Genomic DNA, 18,656 nt, shown 5'->3' on the forward strand with positions numbered 1-18,656 from the left:
CCTTAATACTCGCACCGTTTCTACTTGACACGCTTGCCAATGCACAACTTTGACCACCAATATCTTTAACTACATATTATAAAAACTTGTAAAAATATTAATGTTTTGAAAATATATATTAATATGAAGCCAACAATATATTATATACTAACATTTTTTTTCATATACTAGAAATAAAATAGGGTCAAAGTGAATTATGTGAATAGTGCGAAAAGTCAAAACGGTGCGAGTATTAAGGGACAGAGGGAGTATATAATTAACTTTGCCATATATATTTGCCTTATATATGGAGTAACTAAAAATTAACTTTAGAAAAAACACCTTATTACTAAAAGTAACATATATAATTGGAAAAAAGTACTCGTAATAACAAAAAAATCCAAACAAATTAAAAACTTAAAAGTCACACCTAAAGTCATATTATCACCTACAAACAAATAAATCCACACCCGCCCCATCAACCATGGTGGGTATGGAGCGGGGCAAGTGGAGATTGGGCGGGGCGGGTTCATCACAAAATTCACACCCGTCCCATCACCCGTGGCGGGTACGATTTTTATACTCATCCCCGCCCCATCACCTGCCAAACCTACCCCATCCCCTCCTATTTGGTGCGGATTCAGGGCAGGTCTCCCACAAAACCCGCCCCACTAACATCCCTAAGCCCACGACTTGGACCTTGGATAGTTAATACTTTGGTCCAAATGAAAAAAAGGCATGTGCATGTAAGGAAGAGTGTTGAGAAACGCAGGCCCATAAAACATCACCACAAGTAACCGGATAAGAAAAAGGACCTTATATATGAGGGGGAGTACTGAAGTATATGACTTTCCCAAACAACACATGTGGAACCTTAGTCCTGTCGAAAATTGTCAGATTATTCTCTAAATTGCAATTTCAAAATATAAACAACATATATTTTCTTACTAAGATATAATTTAGGATATTATGGTTAAAATACCGGGAACCATGCAAAAATACAAAGTCAATTGTTGTCTTATTTATTTTGGTATAGTCCTTGATCATGTTTTCACCTTTTAAGGTTTAACTTTAACGAGCACATTATCACGAGACGAGAGTAGATCGCCCGTACAACGCCTGATTTCCCGAGACTTGATCTACACCTGCACCGCAACACATGCACGCGTGTAGACCTCTAATGAATCCCGCTGCAAACAAGCCAACACTGAAGTTGGACTTATGCATCGCTCTAAACTCAAGACGTTTTGGCCTACTGCAATTGATGTGATGTTTTTCCTGTTATTAGAACTCCAATTTATTCCACTTTCTTCCTTAATTAAATGTGAGTGTTCTATTTCTTCACTAATAAGTTCAAATAATATAAGATTAGGAAAAAAAATGTTTATAATAAGATAAGTTAGGAAAAAAAGTTTAAATAGGTTAAGAACATATATTTAACGGTTAGTAAACTATTAAACCACATGTCACGTCATCCGGCCACCTCCTATCTTGACATACTGATACAAATGATATGTTACTTCATTTAATAACTGTCCCATGATCTGATAGGGGACTCGCTGCTATAAAAGATAGAATTACAACCATGATCATGATCGAGCCTCTTCTACCAACCTACATAATAACACAATGAAAATATAAAATGTATTAAAGGCATGCATGCATATTATAAGGTACACGTACCATTAAGGCATTAACACAAACGGTCGGCAAACTAATAACATTAAAATAAATCTTGATATTCATATTTCAACCAACTAAACTAAATCTTATTCTTATCCTATTCTATAGTTGAGGACCATAACTTAACAAAACTATATAAAAGTCAATGTTATGCAATTGACTTATGCTATATGCATGTACAATATATAGCCAAACAACGTGGGTAGCAAATTCTAAACTCCGGCCCTCTACTAGTCTTTAATTTCTTCTCCTACGACGTGAAGGCTACTATATTTTCATTAGGGTCTCCTAATTGTTGGACATTACTTGTTAATTAATTAATTAATTACTTCTTCCCTTAGAATTGTTCTTTCATATATAAACCAAGTTCATATGTGACAACCCAAAACAACTTCTCTAACATTTGAAAAAGTTTAAGTGATTCTTATTTTCTTGATTTCATAGCCATTTATAACATATACATTTTAATCGAAGGCATAATATTTATAACTAGGAAGGTAAAGAAGAAAGGTTAGAAAATATCATAATGGAGTTTAGGTTGCGTTTGTGTCCACGTTTTCTTCTTGTAGGGTTTATTGGCCTACTAGCGTTGGAAGCTATAACCATGGTTGCGGGGTTTGACTATGGTGAAGCCGTTGACAAGACCTTGTTGTTTTTCGAGGCTCAAAGGGCTGGTAAATTACCATATGATAATAGAGTTAAATGGCGCACTGATTCTGGCATGCGTGATGGATACTCCCAAGGAGTAAGTATGCTTACCTAGCCTTTTTTTTTCCTTTTTTTTTTTTTTTTTTTGCATGTTCTTGTATGATAATCACAAGCTAACTCGTATTTCCTTCGTTCCGGAAAATTCTTCCTATTTCTATTGGGTACATTAATCAATACATATTTTGTGTCGTTAACATCTCTAATTACATGTTAGTAAAAATTTAAAACAACTATTATTAATGTTATTAAAGTACATATTAAGACGAGTCAAACAAGAGTTACATGACTTTACATAAAGTTATTGTTTTGCGAAAACTAACATAGAGTATATACATTTATTTATGTAGGTGGATTTGGTTGGAGGGTATTATGATGCAGGAGATCATGTGAAGTTTGGGCTTCCAATGGCCTTTTCAGTAACAATGATGGCATGGGCCGCAATTGATTTTAGCAAAGATGTATTAGCCGCTAACAAAATGGATCAAACGTTGTGGGCTATTAGATGGGGAACTGATTATTTCCTCAAGGCCCATACCCACCCAAATGTTCTTTGGGCACAGGTATACCTCCGTCCGAAATTAATTGTCATGTTATACTCCGTACAATAGTAACAAAACTAGTATTTGGTTCGAGCGATTTCCCATATTACTACTTTGAACCATATTGTAGTGTGTAATACGTAAAATGTTAGTGTGGACTATACAATTTAATGTTTCAAGTTACATATATCTATATGCAAAAAAGAGAATATTCTATGGTTGGCTAAGATGGTAAAACATCCACTTTACATGTGACAATTCCTATGTTTGAATCATATTATAAGATTTTTTTTTTAATATATCCTTTGATAAGGAGATACATGACATGTTCTAGTGAATAAAAGAGTTACATGACTGGCGTGTATATGTTATTAGAAACGCTTTTTAATATATTAGTATAGATAGATGGTAACAAATGGTATAATGTAAAGGTGGGAGATGGAGCATCTGACCATCTTTGTTGGGAGAGAGCAGAGGACATGACAACCTCAAGGACAGCTTACAAGCTAGATTCCTCCAACCCTGGCTCCGATTTGGCTGGGGAAACTGCCGCGGCCTTAGCTGCCGCCTCATTGGCTTTCCGGCCTTACAACTCCTCCTACGCTCAACAACTTGTGCAGCACGCTGAGCAGGTGATTATAGGATGTCTTATTTGCTCGTTAATTATTATATTAATAACGATTTTGCTAATGTTTGTGCAAACTAATAATGTGGTTAATGTTACTAATATTTGTTTGTGCAGCTTTTCTACTTTGCGGATACATTTAGAGGCTTGTATGATGACTCAATCACAAATGCTGAAAAATACTACACATCCTCCGGCTATCAAGTAAGAAATAATTGGCCAACAACTAGTTTCAATTCCTTTAAGAAATAAGGCGTTCTGAATGTTTTTTATTTTTTCTGGTCTGATCTGATTTTTCGGGTTTGGTCTAATAAGCAATAAACTTTAATCTTAGAGACTAATAGGAAGTATGTATATATTTGGTGGAAACAGGATGAGCTTCTATGGGCCGCGGTGTGGTTGTATAGAGCAACCAACAAAGACCGGTACTTGGAGTATGTGGTGCAAAATGCTGCTTCCATGGGTGGTACTGGTTGGGCCGTAAGGGAATTCTCTTGGGATAACAAGTATGCAGGCGTTCAAGTCCTCGTTTCTAAGGTATTCTTTCTCGGTCTCGACTAGTTGACAGTGTTCCATTCTAAAACCAATTGATAATAGGTTGAGTTAATATTAACGCGGCCTAATTTGGGCATGATTTCAGTTATTGTTGGAAGGTAAAGGTGGAGCATATGCATCCACATTGAAGCAGTATCAAGCCAAGGCAGATTACTTCGCTTGCGCTTGCGTACAAAAGAACAATGGCTTTGATGTTCAGCTCACTCCTGGTACTTAACTTGAACAAACAACTTAAAACAATACCTTATTCATAAACTGAATCTTGAATCAAAGGGATTTTGTTGAGTTAAATTTAATTACAGCCTAATTATTCCTGTGTATGTACTATGATCAAACAGGCGGCTTAGTGTACGTGCGCCAATGGAACAATATGCAATATGCATCCTCTGCTGCGTTCCTCCTCGCTGTCTACTCCGACTACCTCTCACAAGCAAAGGCTGTCGTAAACTGCCCTGAAGGAACCGCGCAACCACAAGACCTCTTCAACTTTGCCAAGTCTCAGGTTCCTACTACACCATTTTCGCCTTTTCTTTCCTTCAAAAGTTATGTAAATAAGGTAGTCGATATTAAAGAGGTACTCCCTCCGTTCCTAAATAAGTGTCTAGTTCCTATAAATAGCGTTCTCTTACAAGTGTCAAGATTCCATTTTTGGACATACATCTTTCCCACTTTTCTACACTTTTCCCACTTTTCTATAAATCATTATTACTTTTTTCTTACACATCCTACACGTTTCCCACTCTTCAATCCCCACATCCCTTTTATTTGTATTTTTATCATTAAACAATTATCTACTTTTTCCTTTCCCCAAATATTCTCAATCATTATTTCTTACACACAAATCAGTTTTATTAAATCTCGCGTGAATGTGCAAAATGGACACTTATTTAGGAACGGAGGGAGTAACAAATTACTAACTTTTTTGAAACAGGTATAATAGATTATATAAGTTAAATATTTTGGTTTCCAATTTAAATCATGACACATAATCATGCCATGTCATGATTGTGACACAGTTTAAAGGTCGCATGTTGCGACCTCCATCATTTTCGTACTATTAATTAGTTCAGCTAAATTCAAATAAGATGAATCACAAAAAATAAGTGAAAATCAGGTGAATAAATCAGATTTAAATCACTGGATGTGCAATAGTTATGAGTTGAGCATTACTTGAACTAATGACTTCTACAGGCTGATTACATCCTAGGGAAAAATCCCAAGTCCATGAGTTACTTAGTGGGATACGGAACGAACTACCCGAAGCAAGTGCACCACAGAGGAGCATCCATAGCCTCAATCTCTGTACACAATGCGTACGTTGGATGTGTCCAAGGGTTTGAAGAATGGTATCATCGTACAAGTGCGAACCCAAATGTCGTACATGGTGGTCTTGTAGGAGGTCCAGATAACAATGACGAGTTTGATGATGATCGTTCCAACTATGAGCAAACTGAGCCTACCATTTCTGGTACCGCTCCTCTAGTAGGCCTGTTCTCTAAGCTGAGGAGCTCAAACACATATTCTACTCCATATGCTCGAAATACACCGAAATCTTCTTATTCCACGCCGACTACATATGTTAAGAAGCCTCAAAATGCACCAAAAAATCCTTACACCACCCCAAGTGAGTATTCATATTAACTAGTTTTAAGCCCGTGCATCTGTACATATTACAGATTAATATATAAAGGGGTTGAAAGTTGTTTATATAGGGGTAAACACATTTTTTCCTTTTTCTTAATAATGATAGAATTTATCTTTTAATATGATAAAGTTTATCTTTGAATATATACATGATGATAAACTCCATGATGATAAACTTACAAATACAATGCTTTATCATTTGAATAAGTAAAACACTAAAACTCCATGCGGCTAACTTCTTTTTTATATAAATTTTATATAATGCTTAAGTGACGTTTATTTTTAATTCTAAAATAAATGGCAAATCTAAAATATTATCTATTTTTATAAATTTAAAATAAATTATTAGTTCTACTTGATGACGTGGAAATCTTACGTGGCGATCCGAAATTTCTGAAAAAACTCCACTTTATATATATATATACTAGATTGTACCTAAAGATGGTTGTGGGCCGTGCCGGATAGGGTTTTGGGCCTAGTCCATGGGCTGTAGGCCCAACCCATGTTGCATTGATAGGGTCGTGTTGGGCTGAAAATTTCAAAATAGGGTCGGGCCATTGTGCGTAAACCTAATTTTACAAAATTTAGCATGATTTATTGGGTCAGGTTGTGCCGTGTCTTTTCTTGCTTTTTCCAAAAAAATGCCGCTCAAGCTCGGCCAACGACTTTGTGCCGCATTTTTTTTCGTGTTTGTGCCGGATCAGGCTTTTTCTTGTTAGGTCAGGTTTTTTCATATCGGGTTGGGATGGGTCGGGCCAAAACCATCTTTAATTCAACCTAACTCAATGCTCCTCTTGTCGGATCATGTTCTGTTCACCTGATTTTTACTAATAACATTATGTTTAATTTTCCGCAGATGTTCCGATTAGGTTTAAGCACTCCATAACGGGTACATGGAATGATAAAGGACAAACCGTTTATCATCACACAGTACTAGTTAAGAACATGTCAATGAAGACGGTTAGAGAGCTCAAATTGAAGATCGAAAACCTCTCAGGACCAATATATGGTCTAATACCAACTGGCGAAAAGAACATCTTCCAAGTCCCACCTCATCTCAGAGTGTTGTTGGCTGGTGGTGAGTTGGATTTTGTTTACATACAAGGCGGTCCTCAAGCTAAGGTCTCGGTTTACAGCTTCCATTAATGAGTCAGAACGGATCATGAGTCATGGTTATGGGCTAGTCGGAGATATGCCGACCAACCTGAACTCGGGCCATTCTTGATCAGCTCTATAATATTTTGACTATTTTTCATGTTCTTTCTTTTAGTGTCCTGCGTACATTTATTAACTCTTTAAGAGTGAGTCTGATAGAGTATAAAACTAATCTTGGGGTTCAACGAGCTACGATTTCCTTTCCTCTGTAACCCTAGCGTGCATACTCTCCTTCATCCCCTCTTTCAAACTCTGTGGCCCACCATCATCAACTATACACCATGGTTGAAGCCCCAAGATTAGTTTTATACTCTATCAGAGTCTTCATACAACCGTAAGGTTGCTGAGCAAAAATGAGGCTAACGTTGATTCTTGGATACCCACACTTCCCGATGATATCATCTTGTTTCTGGGTACACTTAGAGCAAAAGAAAAAAACAGTCTTGAGTACAGACCTAGCTCTATATGCATCCAGAAACAATTAAAATAGATTTTGTAATTTTTGCCACCCTTCTTAGAATGGAAGTGTTTTGAGGAGGGGCATTGTATATTTAGAGGCCTAAGATTTCTGTGTTTGATGAGTTTTATTGTTTACAATGTTGTGTATACGGAGATGAAATGAAGGCATCCCATTACATTTGGATCCAACCTACTTAATTTGCAAAATTTCTTTTCCTTTTGGTGATTGAAGTTTAATTTATGACCACCTTGAGGATTAAAGACTACTACTCCCTCTATCCCGGAATACTCGACCCGATTTGACCGGCACAGAGTTTAAGAGACTTGAATTGACTTATTTAATTTAATAGGTAGTAGTTGATAGTGGGGTATTATTTTAATGTAGTTAGTGGGAGGTGGGTTAAGAGGTGGGGTTGGGGGAGAGTAGATGTTGAATTTTTAATTATTTTTTGTATGGAGTAGGGGTAGGTGGGTTAATAGGGGTGGAGTGAGAAATAATATAATATTGTTAGAATTTTTCCATTTTTAGAAACAGGTCAAGTATTAAGGGACGACCAGATAAGGAAAACATGTCAAGTATTCCGGGACGGAGGGAGTAATAATTAAGATGAAAACTAACATAATGAACTTCTCCAATCCTTAAAAAAAAAAAAAAAAAAAAAAAAACTAATCTAACGCAATGAACAGATTGAACACATTCCCAACATATCACAAAGAGGTCTGATGTTTGTGATATGTTGGAATATTAAGCGTCATAAATAATGGGAATTTCGGGGTTTCTCCGCTTAATAGGATACTAAATTTAAACACAAATCCTTATTTACAAGGGTTGTACAATAAATATTGTACACCGGAGTAAAAGTTAAGCTTATATATGTAAAAGTTATCTATTTTTTAGTGATAAATTTTTTCATTTTAATAAAACTTATTTTTTCAAAATCAGTAATAATGTAATAAAATTAATCATTGAATGTTTATCTATCAACTTTTTTTTACTACTATAAAAGTTAATCAAAACTAAGTTAAAGTTACAAAAAAAGGGTAAAAGTTATCTTGGTGTACAATAAATTTATTGTACACCTTATGCGCGCAAGACCTTTTGAAATTTAAATGCATCGATGAGTGGTTTATATTTTTAAAGAAAAATATATGTATGACAACTTATACAAAGTAGTATATTGACATTGAATCTATACTAATATATGATCGAACATCAGACCTCTTTGTTAAAAGTTATACTTTCTAGACGTTAAATAATACATTAAATAAAAGTGAATGTCAAAAAAAAAGGAAAAAAAAGGAATAATTACTTAATTTATAAATGTAAAGTATCTAACTTTGTTTTGATTTTCGAATGCGGGATTTCATATTTGGGAAGTTTGTTGATCGGCCACTAATCTTGTGTCACCACCGTAATTTGATGTCATTTGACGTCGACGACGACTCCATCTATATATGCACGTATTTAGAAAATAAATAAACTCGAATAAAAGTAAGAAACCGGGGCAACGCCCGGGCCACACACTAGTTGCCTCCAAAAAAATGTAACATTGATATTAAATTTTAAAAGATTTTACTCTTAATTAGTGTATCACGTTAAAATAGGGTAAGTGAATACGAAGTATACTTTAGAGGAAGTATTTTTGGGTATTTGATATAGGCTTGCAAATGCATATCATAACAAAAGACAAAATAGGAAAAAGAACAAAAAAGAAATTGAATGGTACTTTTTTAAACAAAAATTGTACTTTTTTTTTGTCAGAATGATACTTCATTTTTTTCCCTATATTGTCTTTTAGCTATTTGTCTTTTACTCTGATATGTATGTTGCCCGTCGCCACACATATCAGATATCCGAAAATAATTCATCGTATACTTTAAGATGCTGTGTTATTAATTTTCCATACAATTCAATTACCAATTGCATATTTTTGTCAAATTTGCATAATTTAAGGCCGACTTTGTGATGCCCCGTGAATCAAAATGCACTGAAACTCGATCTCTACCCAGAAAAAACCAAGTGGTGTGGTGTGTCGATCCGCATGTGGGAAAGTTTCTCAAACTGGTACGTAGTTAACTCACCTACCTACTACCTCCACTTACCATAATCCTGCGGTGTTTAATCCTTCATTTATGAGCATAATTGTATTATATTGCTTATTGCTTAACTAGTTAACTTCCACCTAAAATTAACTTGTTTTTTAGCCCGTTTAATGAACGGGTAATTATATAGTGGTTATTAAGCCGTCTTTTAAAGTGCTAATTTTTTTGAGGGTTTGTGATTTTAGTGAGATTAAATGATTTATATAGATGTGAAATTTGAAAGTTGAATTATATAAATTTACTGAATTAATATTGTGTGTTAAAGAGGGAAATGGTGTGGAAGATGTACGTTGAATGAATATCTGAATTAAATGGTGAATTGATATTGAATGGGAAAGATGAAGCGGAAGAAGTGTTGAAGCCCTAAAATAAATACTTCATATAACAAACAACAAAAAGGAAAAACTGTAGGAAAAAAAAATTATGGATGAAAGATGAAGATGGCACGTATTATCTAATAATCAATGATTTTCTTTTTTAAATACTAGGTATAAATCTTACCATCAATCTCCAATAATCAAAGGATTTAACAACAACAACAACAACAACAACATCCAACGTACAACAACAACAACAACAACAACAACAACAGAAAAGATGTGAAAGTAGAGAATTCAAAAGTTTTTGAGTATTTTTAAATTTTAAGGATCTTGTATGGTTTTTTAACCTTTAAGAAACTCATTACATTTTTAAAATGATTTAAACCATACCCTTAACTAATTTGTTTGCTCAAATGGAGCTACACATGAGCAAATAAGCAAAAATATCTTATTTGTACCTTAAAAGATATAATCGGTTGTACAATGTATGAATCTCATTTAATAAAGCGGTTGAAATTACGTATTAAACGGACTAAAAGCAAGTTACGAACGAGTGAAACACGTAAAAAATGTGCGGGGGTTGGGATTTGAGTATGAATTAAGCAACTCCAATGGTGAGCTACAAGATGTTGTGGCTAAGTTTGGCACATCAAATTTCTAACTACAATTGATTAAAACTACAAATCTCTATAATTTTTAATTTAAATAATTTATTTATTTGAGCTACATTTATTTGAGCTACGTAGCCCAAAATAGCTATAAGGTTTTAACAGTTGATTATGTCATTGTTGTACTAATGATGGGCTACCTGCTCACATGCTCAATTTTTTTGTGAGCAGGTCCATTTTGTAACCATTGGAGTTGCTCTTAATACTCTCTTCCCAAAAGAAGCCAATTGGATCATTGAATTGGATGTATGTCAGCATGTAGCTAGGATGAACAACAAAGTTACCAAAATTGGTAATCAACTTGTTATGACCCAGTGTTATCCATATATGAATTGTACCACATTGGAGAAAGAAGAGAGAAAATAACAACTTATTATGTACAATGTATAAATCGGGAGTTACTTCTAATATTGTCAATTGATTTTAGTCTGAAATATCTCTTATACTTATAAATGGATCGAACTCTCCTCTGTGTTTGTTTTTTTGTTTGTTCAGTTCCTACGATCCCCTTCCTTTCAAAAAAAAAAAAAATGTACCATCCACTTGATAAGGTTTCCAAAATTGGTAGTTTCATTCTTTATATAATCTTAATTCCATTACATTTGCTTAATTAATTTCTCACTATCAAATTCCAAATGGAATCCAAAACACCAACAACAAAAGAGGTGAAAGTAGAGTTTACAGGGCTCATTCGAGTCTTCAATGATGGCTCAGTGGAACGACTCTTTGCCCCACCCCACGTCCCTCCTACACCGGAAGACCCCGAAACCGGCGTCGCCTCCAAAGACATAAAAATCCCCGCCAACACAAACCTCTCCGCTAGGCTCTACCTTCCCAAACTCACCAACAATAACCACCACATCCCACTCTTAGTCTACTTCCACGGCGGCGGCTTCTGTGTCGAATCCGCTTTCTCCGTTCTCAACCACCGTTACATGAACACCCTTGCCTCACAAGCACAAGTAATAATAGTCTCAGTAGAGTACAGGCTCGCTCCTGAGCACCCCCTCCCAACAGCTTATGAAGACTGCTGGACAGCCCTAAACTGGGCCGTCTCGCTCTCGGACCCTTGGTTAGCCACCCATGCTGATCTCAACAAACTCTTCATCGGTGGCGACAGTGCTGGTGGAAACATTGTACATAACATAGCAATGAGAGCCGGACAAGAAAGCTTGGACAAGGTCAAAATCCTAGGAGCTTTCTTATCTCACCCTTATTTCTTAGATGATGAAAATAATCAGTTGGAGATGGACTACATGTACAAGATATGGGACTTTGTGTACCCGACCGCGCCTGGTGGTTTCAACAACCATATGATTAACCCTACCGGTGTTGGAGCACCGAGGTTGAGCGCGCTCGGGTGTAGTAGGGTTCTGGTTGTGGTGGCTGAGAAGGATGAGTTGAGGGATGGTGCAGTAAGGTATACTGATGCACTTAAAAAGAGTGGGTTTCAAGGGGTTGTTGAGTTGCTTGAGGTTCAAGGAGAAGGTCATTGTTTTCATATGTCTAATCCAGATACTGACAATGCTAAGCTTGTGTTCAAACGCCTTGTTACTTTTCTTACCAACTCATGATCGATCATATATGGTTTTTATAGGAATTACTATTACTATTAATTAAGATGGTAAATAATTAAAATATGGAATGTGTAATTGTCTATGTTTTGGACAATGAGGTTGCTAATATGTTAATCATAAGGCTAAATAAAAGTGTCTATCTTTATCATGTTTTTATTTCAATCGGGGAGGATTATGAAATTTGGACTATAACGTTAAGTTTGATCTTTTATAGTTCACGCTGTTTTATCATCGGTGGTGTTTGGTTGTTAGAGAATTGGGAGAAAATTAGAGGTTTGGACCAATTTAGAGGTTTGACCTTTCAAAACCTCTAATTGGGGTGTTTGGTTGTTAGAGGATTGTAATAGCGGATTGAGTCGAATCCGCTAAATCCAAAAACGTAGCTAAAAGCAGCGTTTACAATTAGAGGATTCAGATTTAATGTGAAATTACAAGATTGTCCTCAACCCATATTCATTCTACTGACTTTCCCTTAATTCATTCTTTCAAGTTTCACCTACCGTTCAATTTGAATATGGTAATTAGTTCTCACCTCCATAGTAGATCCAAGAAGGTAAGAATCCTTGTAAAAAAATTTCTTTCCCAATTTTTTTTCTTGTTATTTAGTGCCCCTTTTCGATTTATCTAGGATTTTTTCTTGAATTTTTTGTAAATTATTGCAATTTTTTTATCCCTGTTTTAAAAGATCTGATTTTTTGTTAATTATTTACTTGCGGTGAGGACGGTGACTTCTTGTTTAATTTCTTATTTCTGCAACATTCTCCCGCCTCCTCTTTTTACTCCTCGTAGATTTTTTGTTTTTCTTGATTTTTTTTCCACCTCCTGCGTTTATTTTTGATGATTTTGTATGTTTTGTTTAATTTCTCCCCTTTTCTCTCCTCCTTTTACTCCTTCTATATTATCATATTTTTTTTCTTGATTAATTTTCTCTCTCTTTTTTAACCTCCATGCGCCACATTTGGAGGGAATATCTGTTTTTTTTTTTCCTGGCTTGTATTTTCTCTGTAATATTTTACCTCAAGTCTTATATGAGACCAGCCACACCATCAACTTGATGGTGTGACATGTTCACACTTATAAATAAACCCAATGCGTTTAAAGGCATAAAAAAAAGTAACATCGGCAAAGAAAATAAAGTAACATCAACATAGAAAATAAAGTAACATCAACATATACAAGGAAACTCTAACATGAAATTAAAGAAAACGCAATAAAAAAAAGAAGTAACCGCGAATACAAGGTATAAGTAACATCAGCATAGAAATTCAAGTAACACCGGTTTATACAAGGAACCTCTAACATGAAGTTGAAGAAAATGCAATAACTACAAGTAACATCAGCATAAAAGGTCAAGTAACACCAGTCTATACAACGAACCTCGAACATGAAATTCAAGAAAATGTAGTAAACACAAGAAAATAACAACAAATACAACGTACAAGTAACATCATCATAGAAAGTCAAGTAATACCGGTCTATACAAGGAACCTCTTACATGAAACTTCAATAAAACAAAAAAAGTAACCGCGAATACAAGGTATAAGTAACATCAGCTTAGTAATTCAAGTAACACCAGTTTTGAAGGAAATAATGCCCTTGGTCCAAGTATGCATTCTATGTTAAGTCTAATAAATGCGGTTCAGTATTAATTAACAAGTTAATAATTCAGTGAGATTAAGTGAGCTGAATGCCTAGCTAGAGGCCGCTCCAGTTCAAGTGGAATTAATGATATTAATCCACAGCTTACTCTTGACTGAACCCATAGGGTCACACAAATAGTACGTAAACGGATCAAGTATTTAATGGCATTAAATACTCTATCTATGGATATTCGGAATCGACGGATCTTGGTTTCAGTGGGAGCTGAGATCGTCACAAGCAAGAAATGAATACTCCGGAAACGATGATATTGCCGGAAACGGAAATATGGATCGTATCGGAAATATTGCCGGAAACGGAAATATTGTCAGAATCGGAAATATAATCGGAATCGGAAAATAATTCCGGAAACGGAAATATTAAATATTTGTTCGAAACGGAAATTAATTCCGGAATCGGAAATATTAAATATTGTTCGTATCGGAAATGAATTCCGGAATCGGGAATTTAATCGGGAGCGTATCGTACGAATTAGCATCGGACGAGGCCCGCTAGATGAAGGCCCAGCACGAAGCCAGGCCATCGCCCAGCGAGCCGCACGCACCAACGCACGCCTCGACCAGGCCCAGCGCAAGGCCAGGCCCAGCAAAGGGCGCGCACGCGCAGCACAACAGCGTGGGCTGTGCGCCTGTCGTGGGCCGCAAGGCTTGCGCGGGTGCACGGCTTGTGCGATGCTTGTGCGGGAAATCCTAATCCTATTAGGATTTGTGCAAAGATTAAAATCCTAAACCTATTAGATTTGCTTTGTTATTTAGAGTCCTAATAAAGTTCTAATTAGCAAATCCACATCCTAGTAGGATTACAATTCATTTTCCATACTCCTATAAATAGGTGCCTAGGGTCACAATTTATGGGTACGATTGAAGTATTCAAAGGGTAAGTTTTTGAAATAAAATAAGCCATACACTTGCATACACTAGCCGAAATTCCTAAGCACCTTAAGGGCGATTCTAGTTGGTCTAACTTGAGGCGGATCCGGACGTACTGTGGACTATCTACGGAGGGACGACATTTGGAGTCCTAAAGACTTGTTCTTGTTCGGTTCGGGCGCAGCTAGGGAAGGCATGCTACAACATGTATGCATCCATTCTATGCTAAATGATTATGTGTAAATAATATGCTTTCCTGGCTTTATGGTTTTTCCGCATGATTTATGAATTGTCATATGTATCATAACCTAACAGTGGTATCACGAGCCTCTTATTATTTTCATAATCTAAATTGCATAAACATGATTAAATATTACAAATTTGCAAGAATTAAAATGGGTGATTAATTTTCGTAATTGTTAATTAATTGCAAATTGCGTTTATTTAATTATACGTACGCAGTTTTTCGGCAGTTTCTTCGTTACTCATCCAAATCAAGTGATTTTTGTGTCAATTCCGCATGTAAAAGGCATTCTAAAATTTTGACAAAATTAGTATTTTTCGGCCGAACCCAGAATTCTCAAATTCGAAGCCTAACTATGACTTTTCGGAGGTTTTAGTTTTTCGAATGCAAAATTTCGTAAATTTAAGATGTTAAATTAAATATTTGCGATTCTTGTTGATTAATCTTGAATTTTTGATTGACCTACTGTATATGTTTAACAAGTTTGAATGCCTAGCCTTGTTAATTATGCAATCTAATTCGTAATTATGATTAGTTTGTTGAAAATTGGAATAATTTAGAATTAATTTGATTTTCATAATTAGTTATAATTTAATTAGATACCTATGATTAAAAACCACCATAAAAATTGTAAATTTATGTTAAATTTTAAATTTTTATGACCTAGACTTGAATCCATGTTAATCGGAAATCAATAAATTAATAAATTTTCGATTTTTCGCCCTAAAATTATGAAATTAATATGATTTATTAATTTGTCATTAATTTTGAAAATAAAATTTTTAATTTTTATGCGATTCGCTCATATAATTTGCACGCACAAAGCAATGGACGCTACGTGTTACCCTTAAGGGGTGTTGTATAGTGCGGGCATGCGACGACGAGCAAGGGAGCTCGTCGCCCATGCGGTACGAATGCAGCGAGCAAGGGCATGGTGCACGAGCACAAGGCAGCTGCCCTGCCTTGTGTCGTGGGCTGTGTGCGATGGGCGCATGGGCAAGGGCGAGAGCAAGGCACGAGCAGTCGCGTGTGTGGGCAGCAAGCGAGCTGCGCCACAGCGCGCACTGCCTCGCGTGCGCGTGCGACGAGCGCTGCGCCCAGCGATGGTGAGCAGCATGCTTGTTGCGACGAGCGCTGGCGCTGCGCCCAGCAATGGTGAGCAGCGTGCGCGTGCGACGAGCGCTTGCGCCCAGCGATGGTGAGCAGCGTGTGATATGCATGTGCGTTTTATATAATATTTTCACCCCCGTCCCTTAGTACTTTCATGCGTCGAATGAGCTCCTAGGAGCCATTTTAGTACTAATCTGTGTATTTTAGTGTGCCGTGAGTTTCAGGAATACTTAGTGAGAAATTGGTCTTGTTAGGCCCGTTTCTTGATGATTTAGGCCACTACAGGATCCCGAGGGAGTTCGGGACGACTTTTGTCGACTTACGGGAGCCCTGGATGTTCATGATCGAGCCCCGGAAGTTAGACTAGGTGTTGTGGGCGAAGGGCGGATCACTTAGCCCTCCGCCCGGTGGATTGCCCCTCGCCCATCGGGCGAGCAAGCAGAGGAACAGTTCGTCAGAGGGCGCCCGACGGGCGGAGTTTCGCCCGGTGCCCACCGGGCGCCCATCAGAAGCAGCAGCAGAAGAAATCGCCATACGCCCGACGGGCGATAGCCGCCCGACCGGGCGCGCGGAGAAGGTTTTCAGAAAGTCGCCCTACGCCCGTCGGGCAGCCCTGCGCCCGTCGGGCGGACTTCGAGCTTTACGCCCGTCGGGCGGAGAGCCGCCCGACCGGGCGACGACAACCCAAGGCGCTGTGCGCGCGCGTCCTTCTTTATTTTTTTCCGGTTTTTTTCTTATGTTTTTAGGCTAAACTATAAATATAGCTTTTGTTAATTTAGTTGGGCACTTCATTATCTCATATCCTAGTGTTAAAATACTTAGTTTTATTTCTCTAAGCTTAATTTTCTCTCTCTAATTTGTTCTAAACACTTAGTTTATTTTCAATAAAAAAATCGAAGCTTTCATTTGCCATTGTTCTTCAATTAGGTATTATTCCTTATTTCAATTCTTTGTTTAAGCTTTAATTATGTTTTCAATCATGCCAATTGCTTTGCTTATTGTTAATATGTGTGAGTAGTTGATTTTCTAGGGTTTTGGGAATCCATGAACGAATGTGAAAGGATGATTAATTGTTGTTGATTGTTGGTTTAGCTGTTAATTCCTATTGATTGCCCTTATCTACTTTGCAATTAGATTTGCGCAGGTTTGATTGTATTAGTTTCGCAATATCAAATTAAGATTCGAGAGATGCAATTTGATGTTTAGGCTTGTTTCAATAGGTAGAATTGGGATTAATACGTAGCGAGAGCCCGTTAATTCTAAGTCTATGATTAGTATCGATTCGAGAGAGCATGCTAGTCTAATTAACTGTTTTATTGATTATTATCGATTGTTGTCATCCTGGAATGTTGTTCATCGGTGAACCTGTGCCCTAGACCTTTTAATATCTGATTTTTCCCTATTTTATTATCATCCTAGTTTCATTATACAAATCAACCTATATTCTTGTTTCCCAATAGTCTAGAATTGCCGATTAATAGTAGAAAGAACATTGTTTCCCTGTGGATACGATCCTTGCTTCCCTTGCTATATTTTTAGTTGGTGAACGTTAGGTTTATCTTTGATAGGAGTGCGATTTAGCCTGTCAAATTTTGGCGCCGTTGCCGGGGAGACGGTTTTATTTTCTGTTATTGATTGATTATCCTAGATTATTGTTTGTTACTACTCAAGGAACTCACGTTCCTTGAGACCGGATCTCACATTGTTTTGTAGTCTTTGTCTATGCCCAGGACCGTAGGTACTAGTAATCTTACTCCATTCGATCCTGAGCCCGAAAGAACCTTTCGTAGACGAAGAACTTTCATTGCACAGTGTGGGAATTACTCTGACTCTGATCATAATATTGGCGATCTTTTTCCTTCAGATACAGATTCAGTTTCAGAGATAGAGATGGGTGACGAAAATCTGATACCGCCACCTACCCCACGGCTTACGGACTATTCTAAGCCAAGTCTGTCCGTGTTGCCAAAGGCGATCATGCCTTCTATTGCAGCTGAGACCTTCAAGATTGAGCCCGCATTGATTAACATGATCGAGAGACGCCAGTACGGTGGGGAACCAGGTGAAGATCCGAATCTTCACATTCAGTCCTTTATCCAATATTGCTCCACCATCAAGCAAAAGGGATTGACTCCGGAGCAGACTATGGAGATACTTTTCCCGTTCTCTTTGAGTGGGAAAGCTAAACTGTGGATTAATGGGTTGAATCGGGCGGCTTTGAAAATCAATAATTGGGAATCCTTGGCTCTTGCTTTTTATGTTAAATATTTTCCACCTGAGAAAACGGCTCGTCTGAGGGGTCAGATATTAGGTATCTCACAACAAGCGGATGAGAGTGTGTTCGAGGTTTGGGAGAGATTCAAGGATTTGCAAAGAGAATGCCCGCACCATGGTTTGGAAGATTGGTTCTTGATTCAGCAGTTTTATAATGGTCTGGGCAATGAGTCTAGATGTTTGTTGGATTCAGCTGCCAGTGGGAGGTTCATGCAACTTGAGGTGCCTAGAGCTATGGAGGTGATTGAGGAGATAGCCATTCACAATGCCCAGTATGGAAATCCTAGAGGTCTATCTAACAGGGGTGGTAAGCATGATTTAAATTCTATTGAACAATTAACTGCCCAATTGACTGCTTTACATTATAAATTCGATAATATGCAAGCGGCCAATGCTCAATCTGCCCAACCTGTTAGTGTAGCTGCTATGAGTGCCCAACCTACTACTGTTTGTGAAAGTTGTGGAATGTCTGGTCATTATGCACA

At 37.1% G+C, this 18,656-nt stretch overlaps 2 protein-coding genes and 1 non-coding gene across 3 annotated transcripts; 2 read left to right on the forward strand and 1 right to left on the reverse strand.

The window, feature by feature from the left end:
* The first annotated feature begins 2,040 nt into the window (after positions 1-2,040).
* LOC110791985 (endoglucanase 5) lies at positions 2,041-7,536 on the forward strand. Its single transcript, XM_021996766.2, has 9 exons — positions 2,041-2,407; positions 2,718-2,930; positions 3,341-3,541; positions 3,652-3,738; positions 3,907-4,071; positions 4,175-4,298; positions 4,428-4,591; positions 5,281-5,713; positions 6,590-7,536. Exons 1-9 carry the CDS (start codon positions 2,189-2,191, stop codon positions 6,877-6,879), a joined length of 1,896 nt encoding a protein of 631 aa, XP_021852458.1. The 5' UTR covers positions 2,041-2,188; the 3' UTR covers positions 6,880-7,536.
* A 3,349-nt stretch (positions 7,537-10,885) lies between these two features.
* LOC110791984 (2-hydroxyisoflavanone dehydratase-like) lies at positions 10,886-12,391 on the forward strand. Its single transcript, XM_021996765.2, has one exon. It carries the CDS (start codon positions 11,074-11,076, stop codon positions 12,010-12,012), a length of 939 nt encoding a protein of 312 aa, XP_021852457.1. The 5' UTR covers positions 10,886-11,073; the 3' UTR covers positions 12,013-12,391.
* A 5,795-nt stretch (positions 12,392-18,186) lies between these two features.
* LOC130468229 (small nucleolar RNA R71) lies at positions 18,187-18,293 on the reverse strand. Its single transcript, XR_008928648.1, has one exon. It is a non-coding gene; the product is annotated as a small nucleolar RNA R71 (small nucleolar RNA).
* Positions 18,294-18,656: the final 363 nt, after the last annotated feature.

Source organism: Spinacia oleracea, chromosome 2 (assembly GCF_020520425.1).
Source record: "Spinacia oleracea cultivar Varoflay chromosome 2, BTI_SOV_V1, whole genome shotgun sequence".
Classification (NCBI taxonomy): domain Eukaryota; kingdom Viridiplantae; phylum Streptophyta; class Magnoliopsida; order Caryophyllales; family Amaranthaceae; genus Spinacia; species Spinacia oleracea.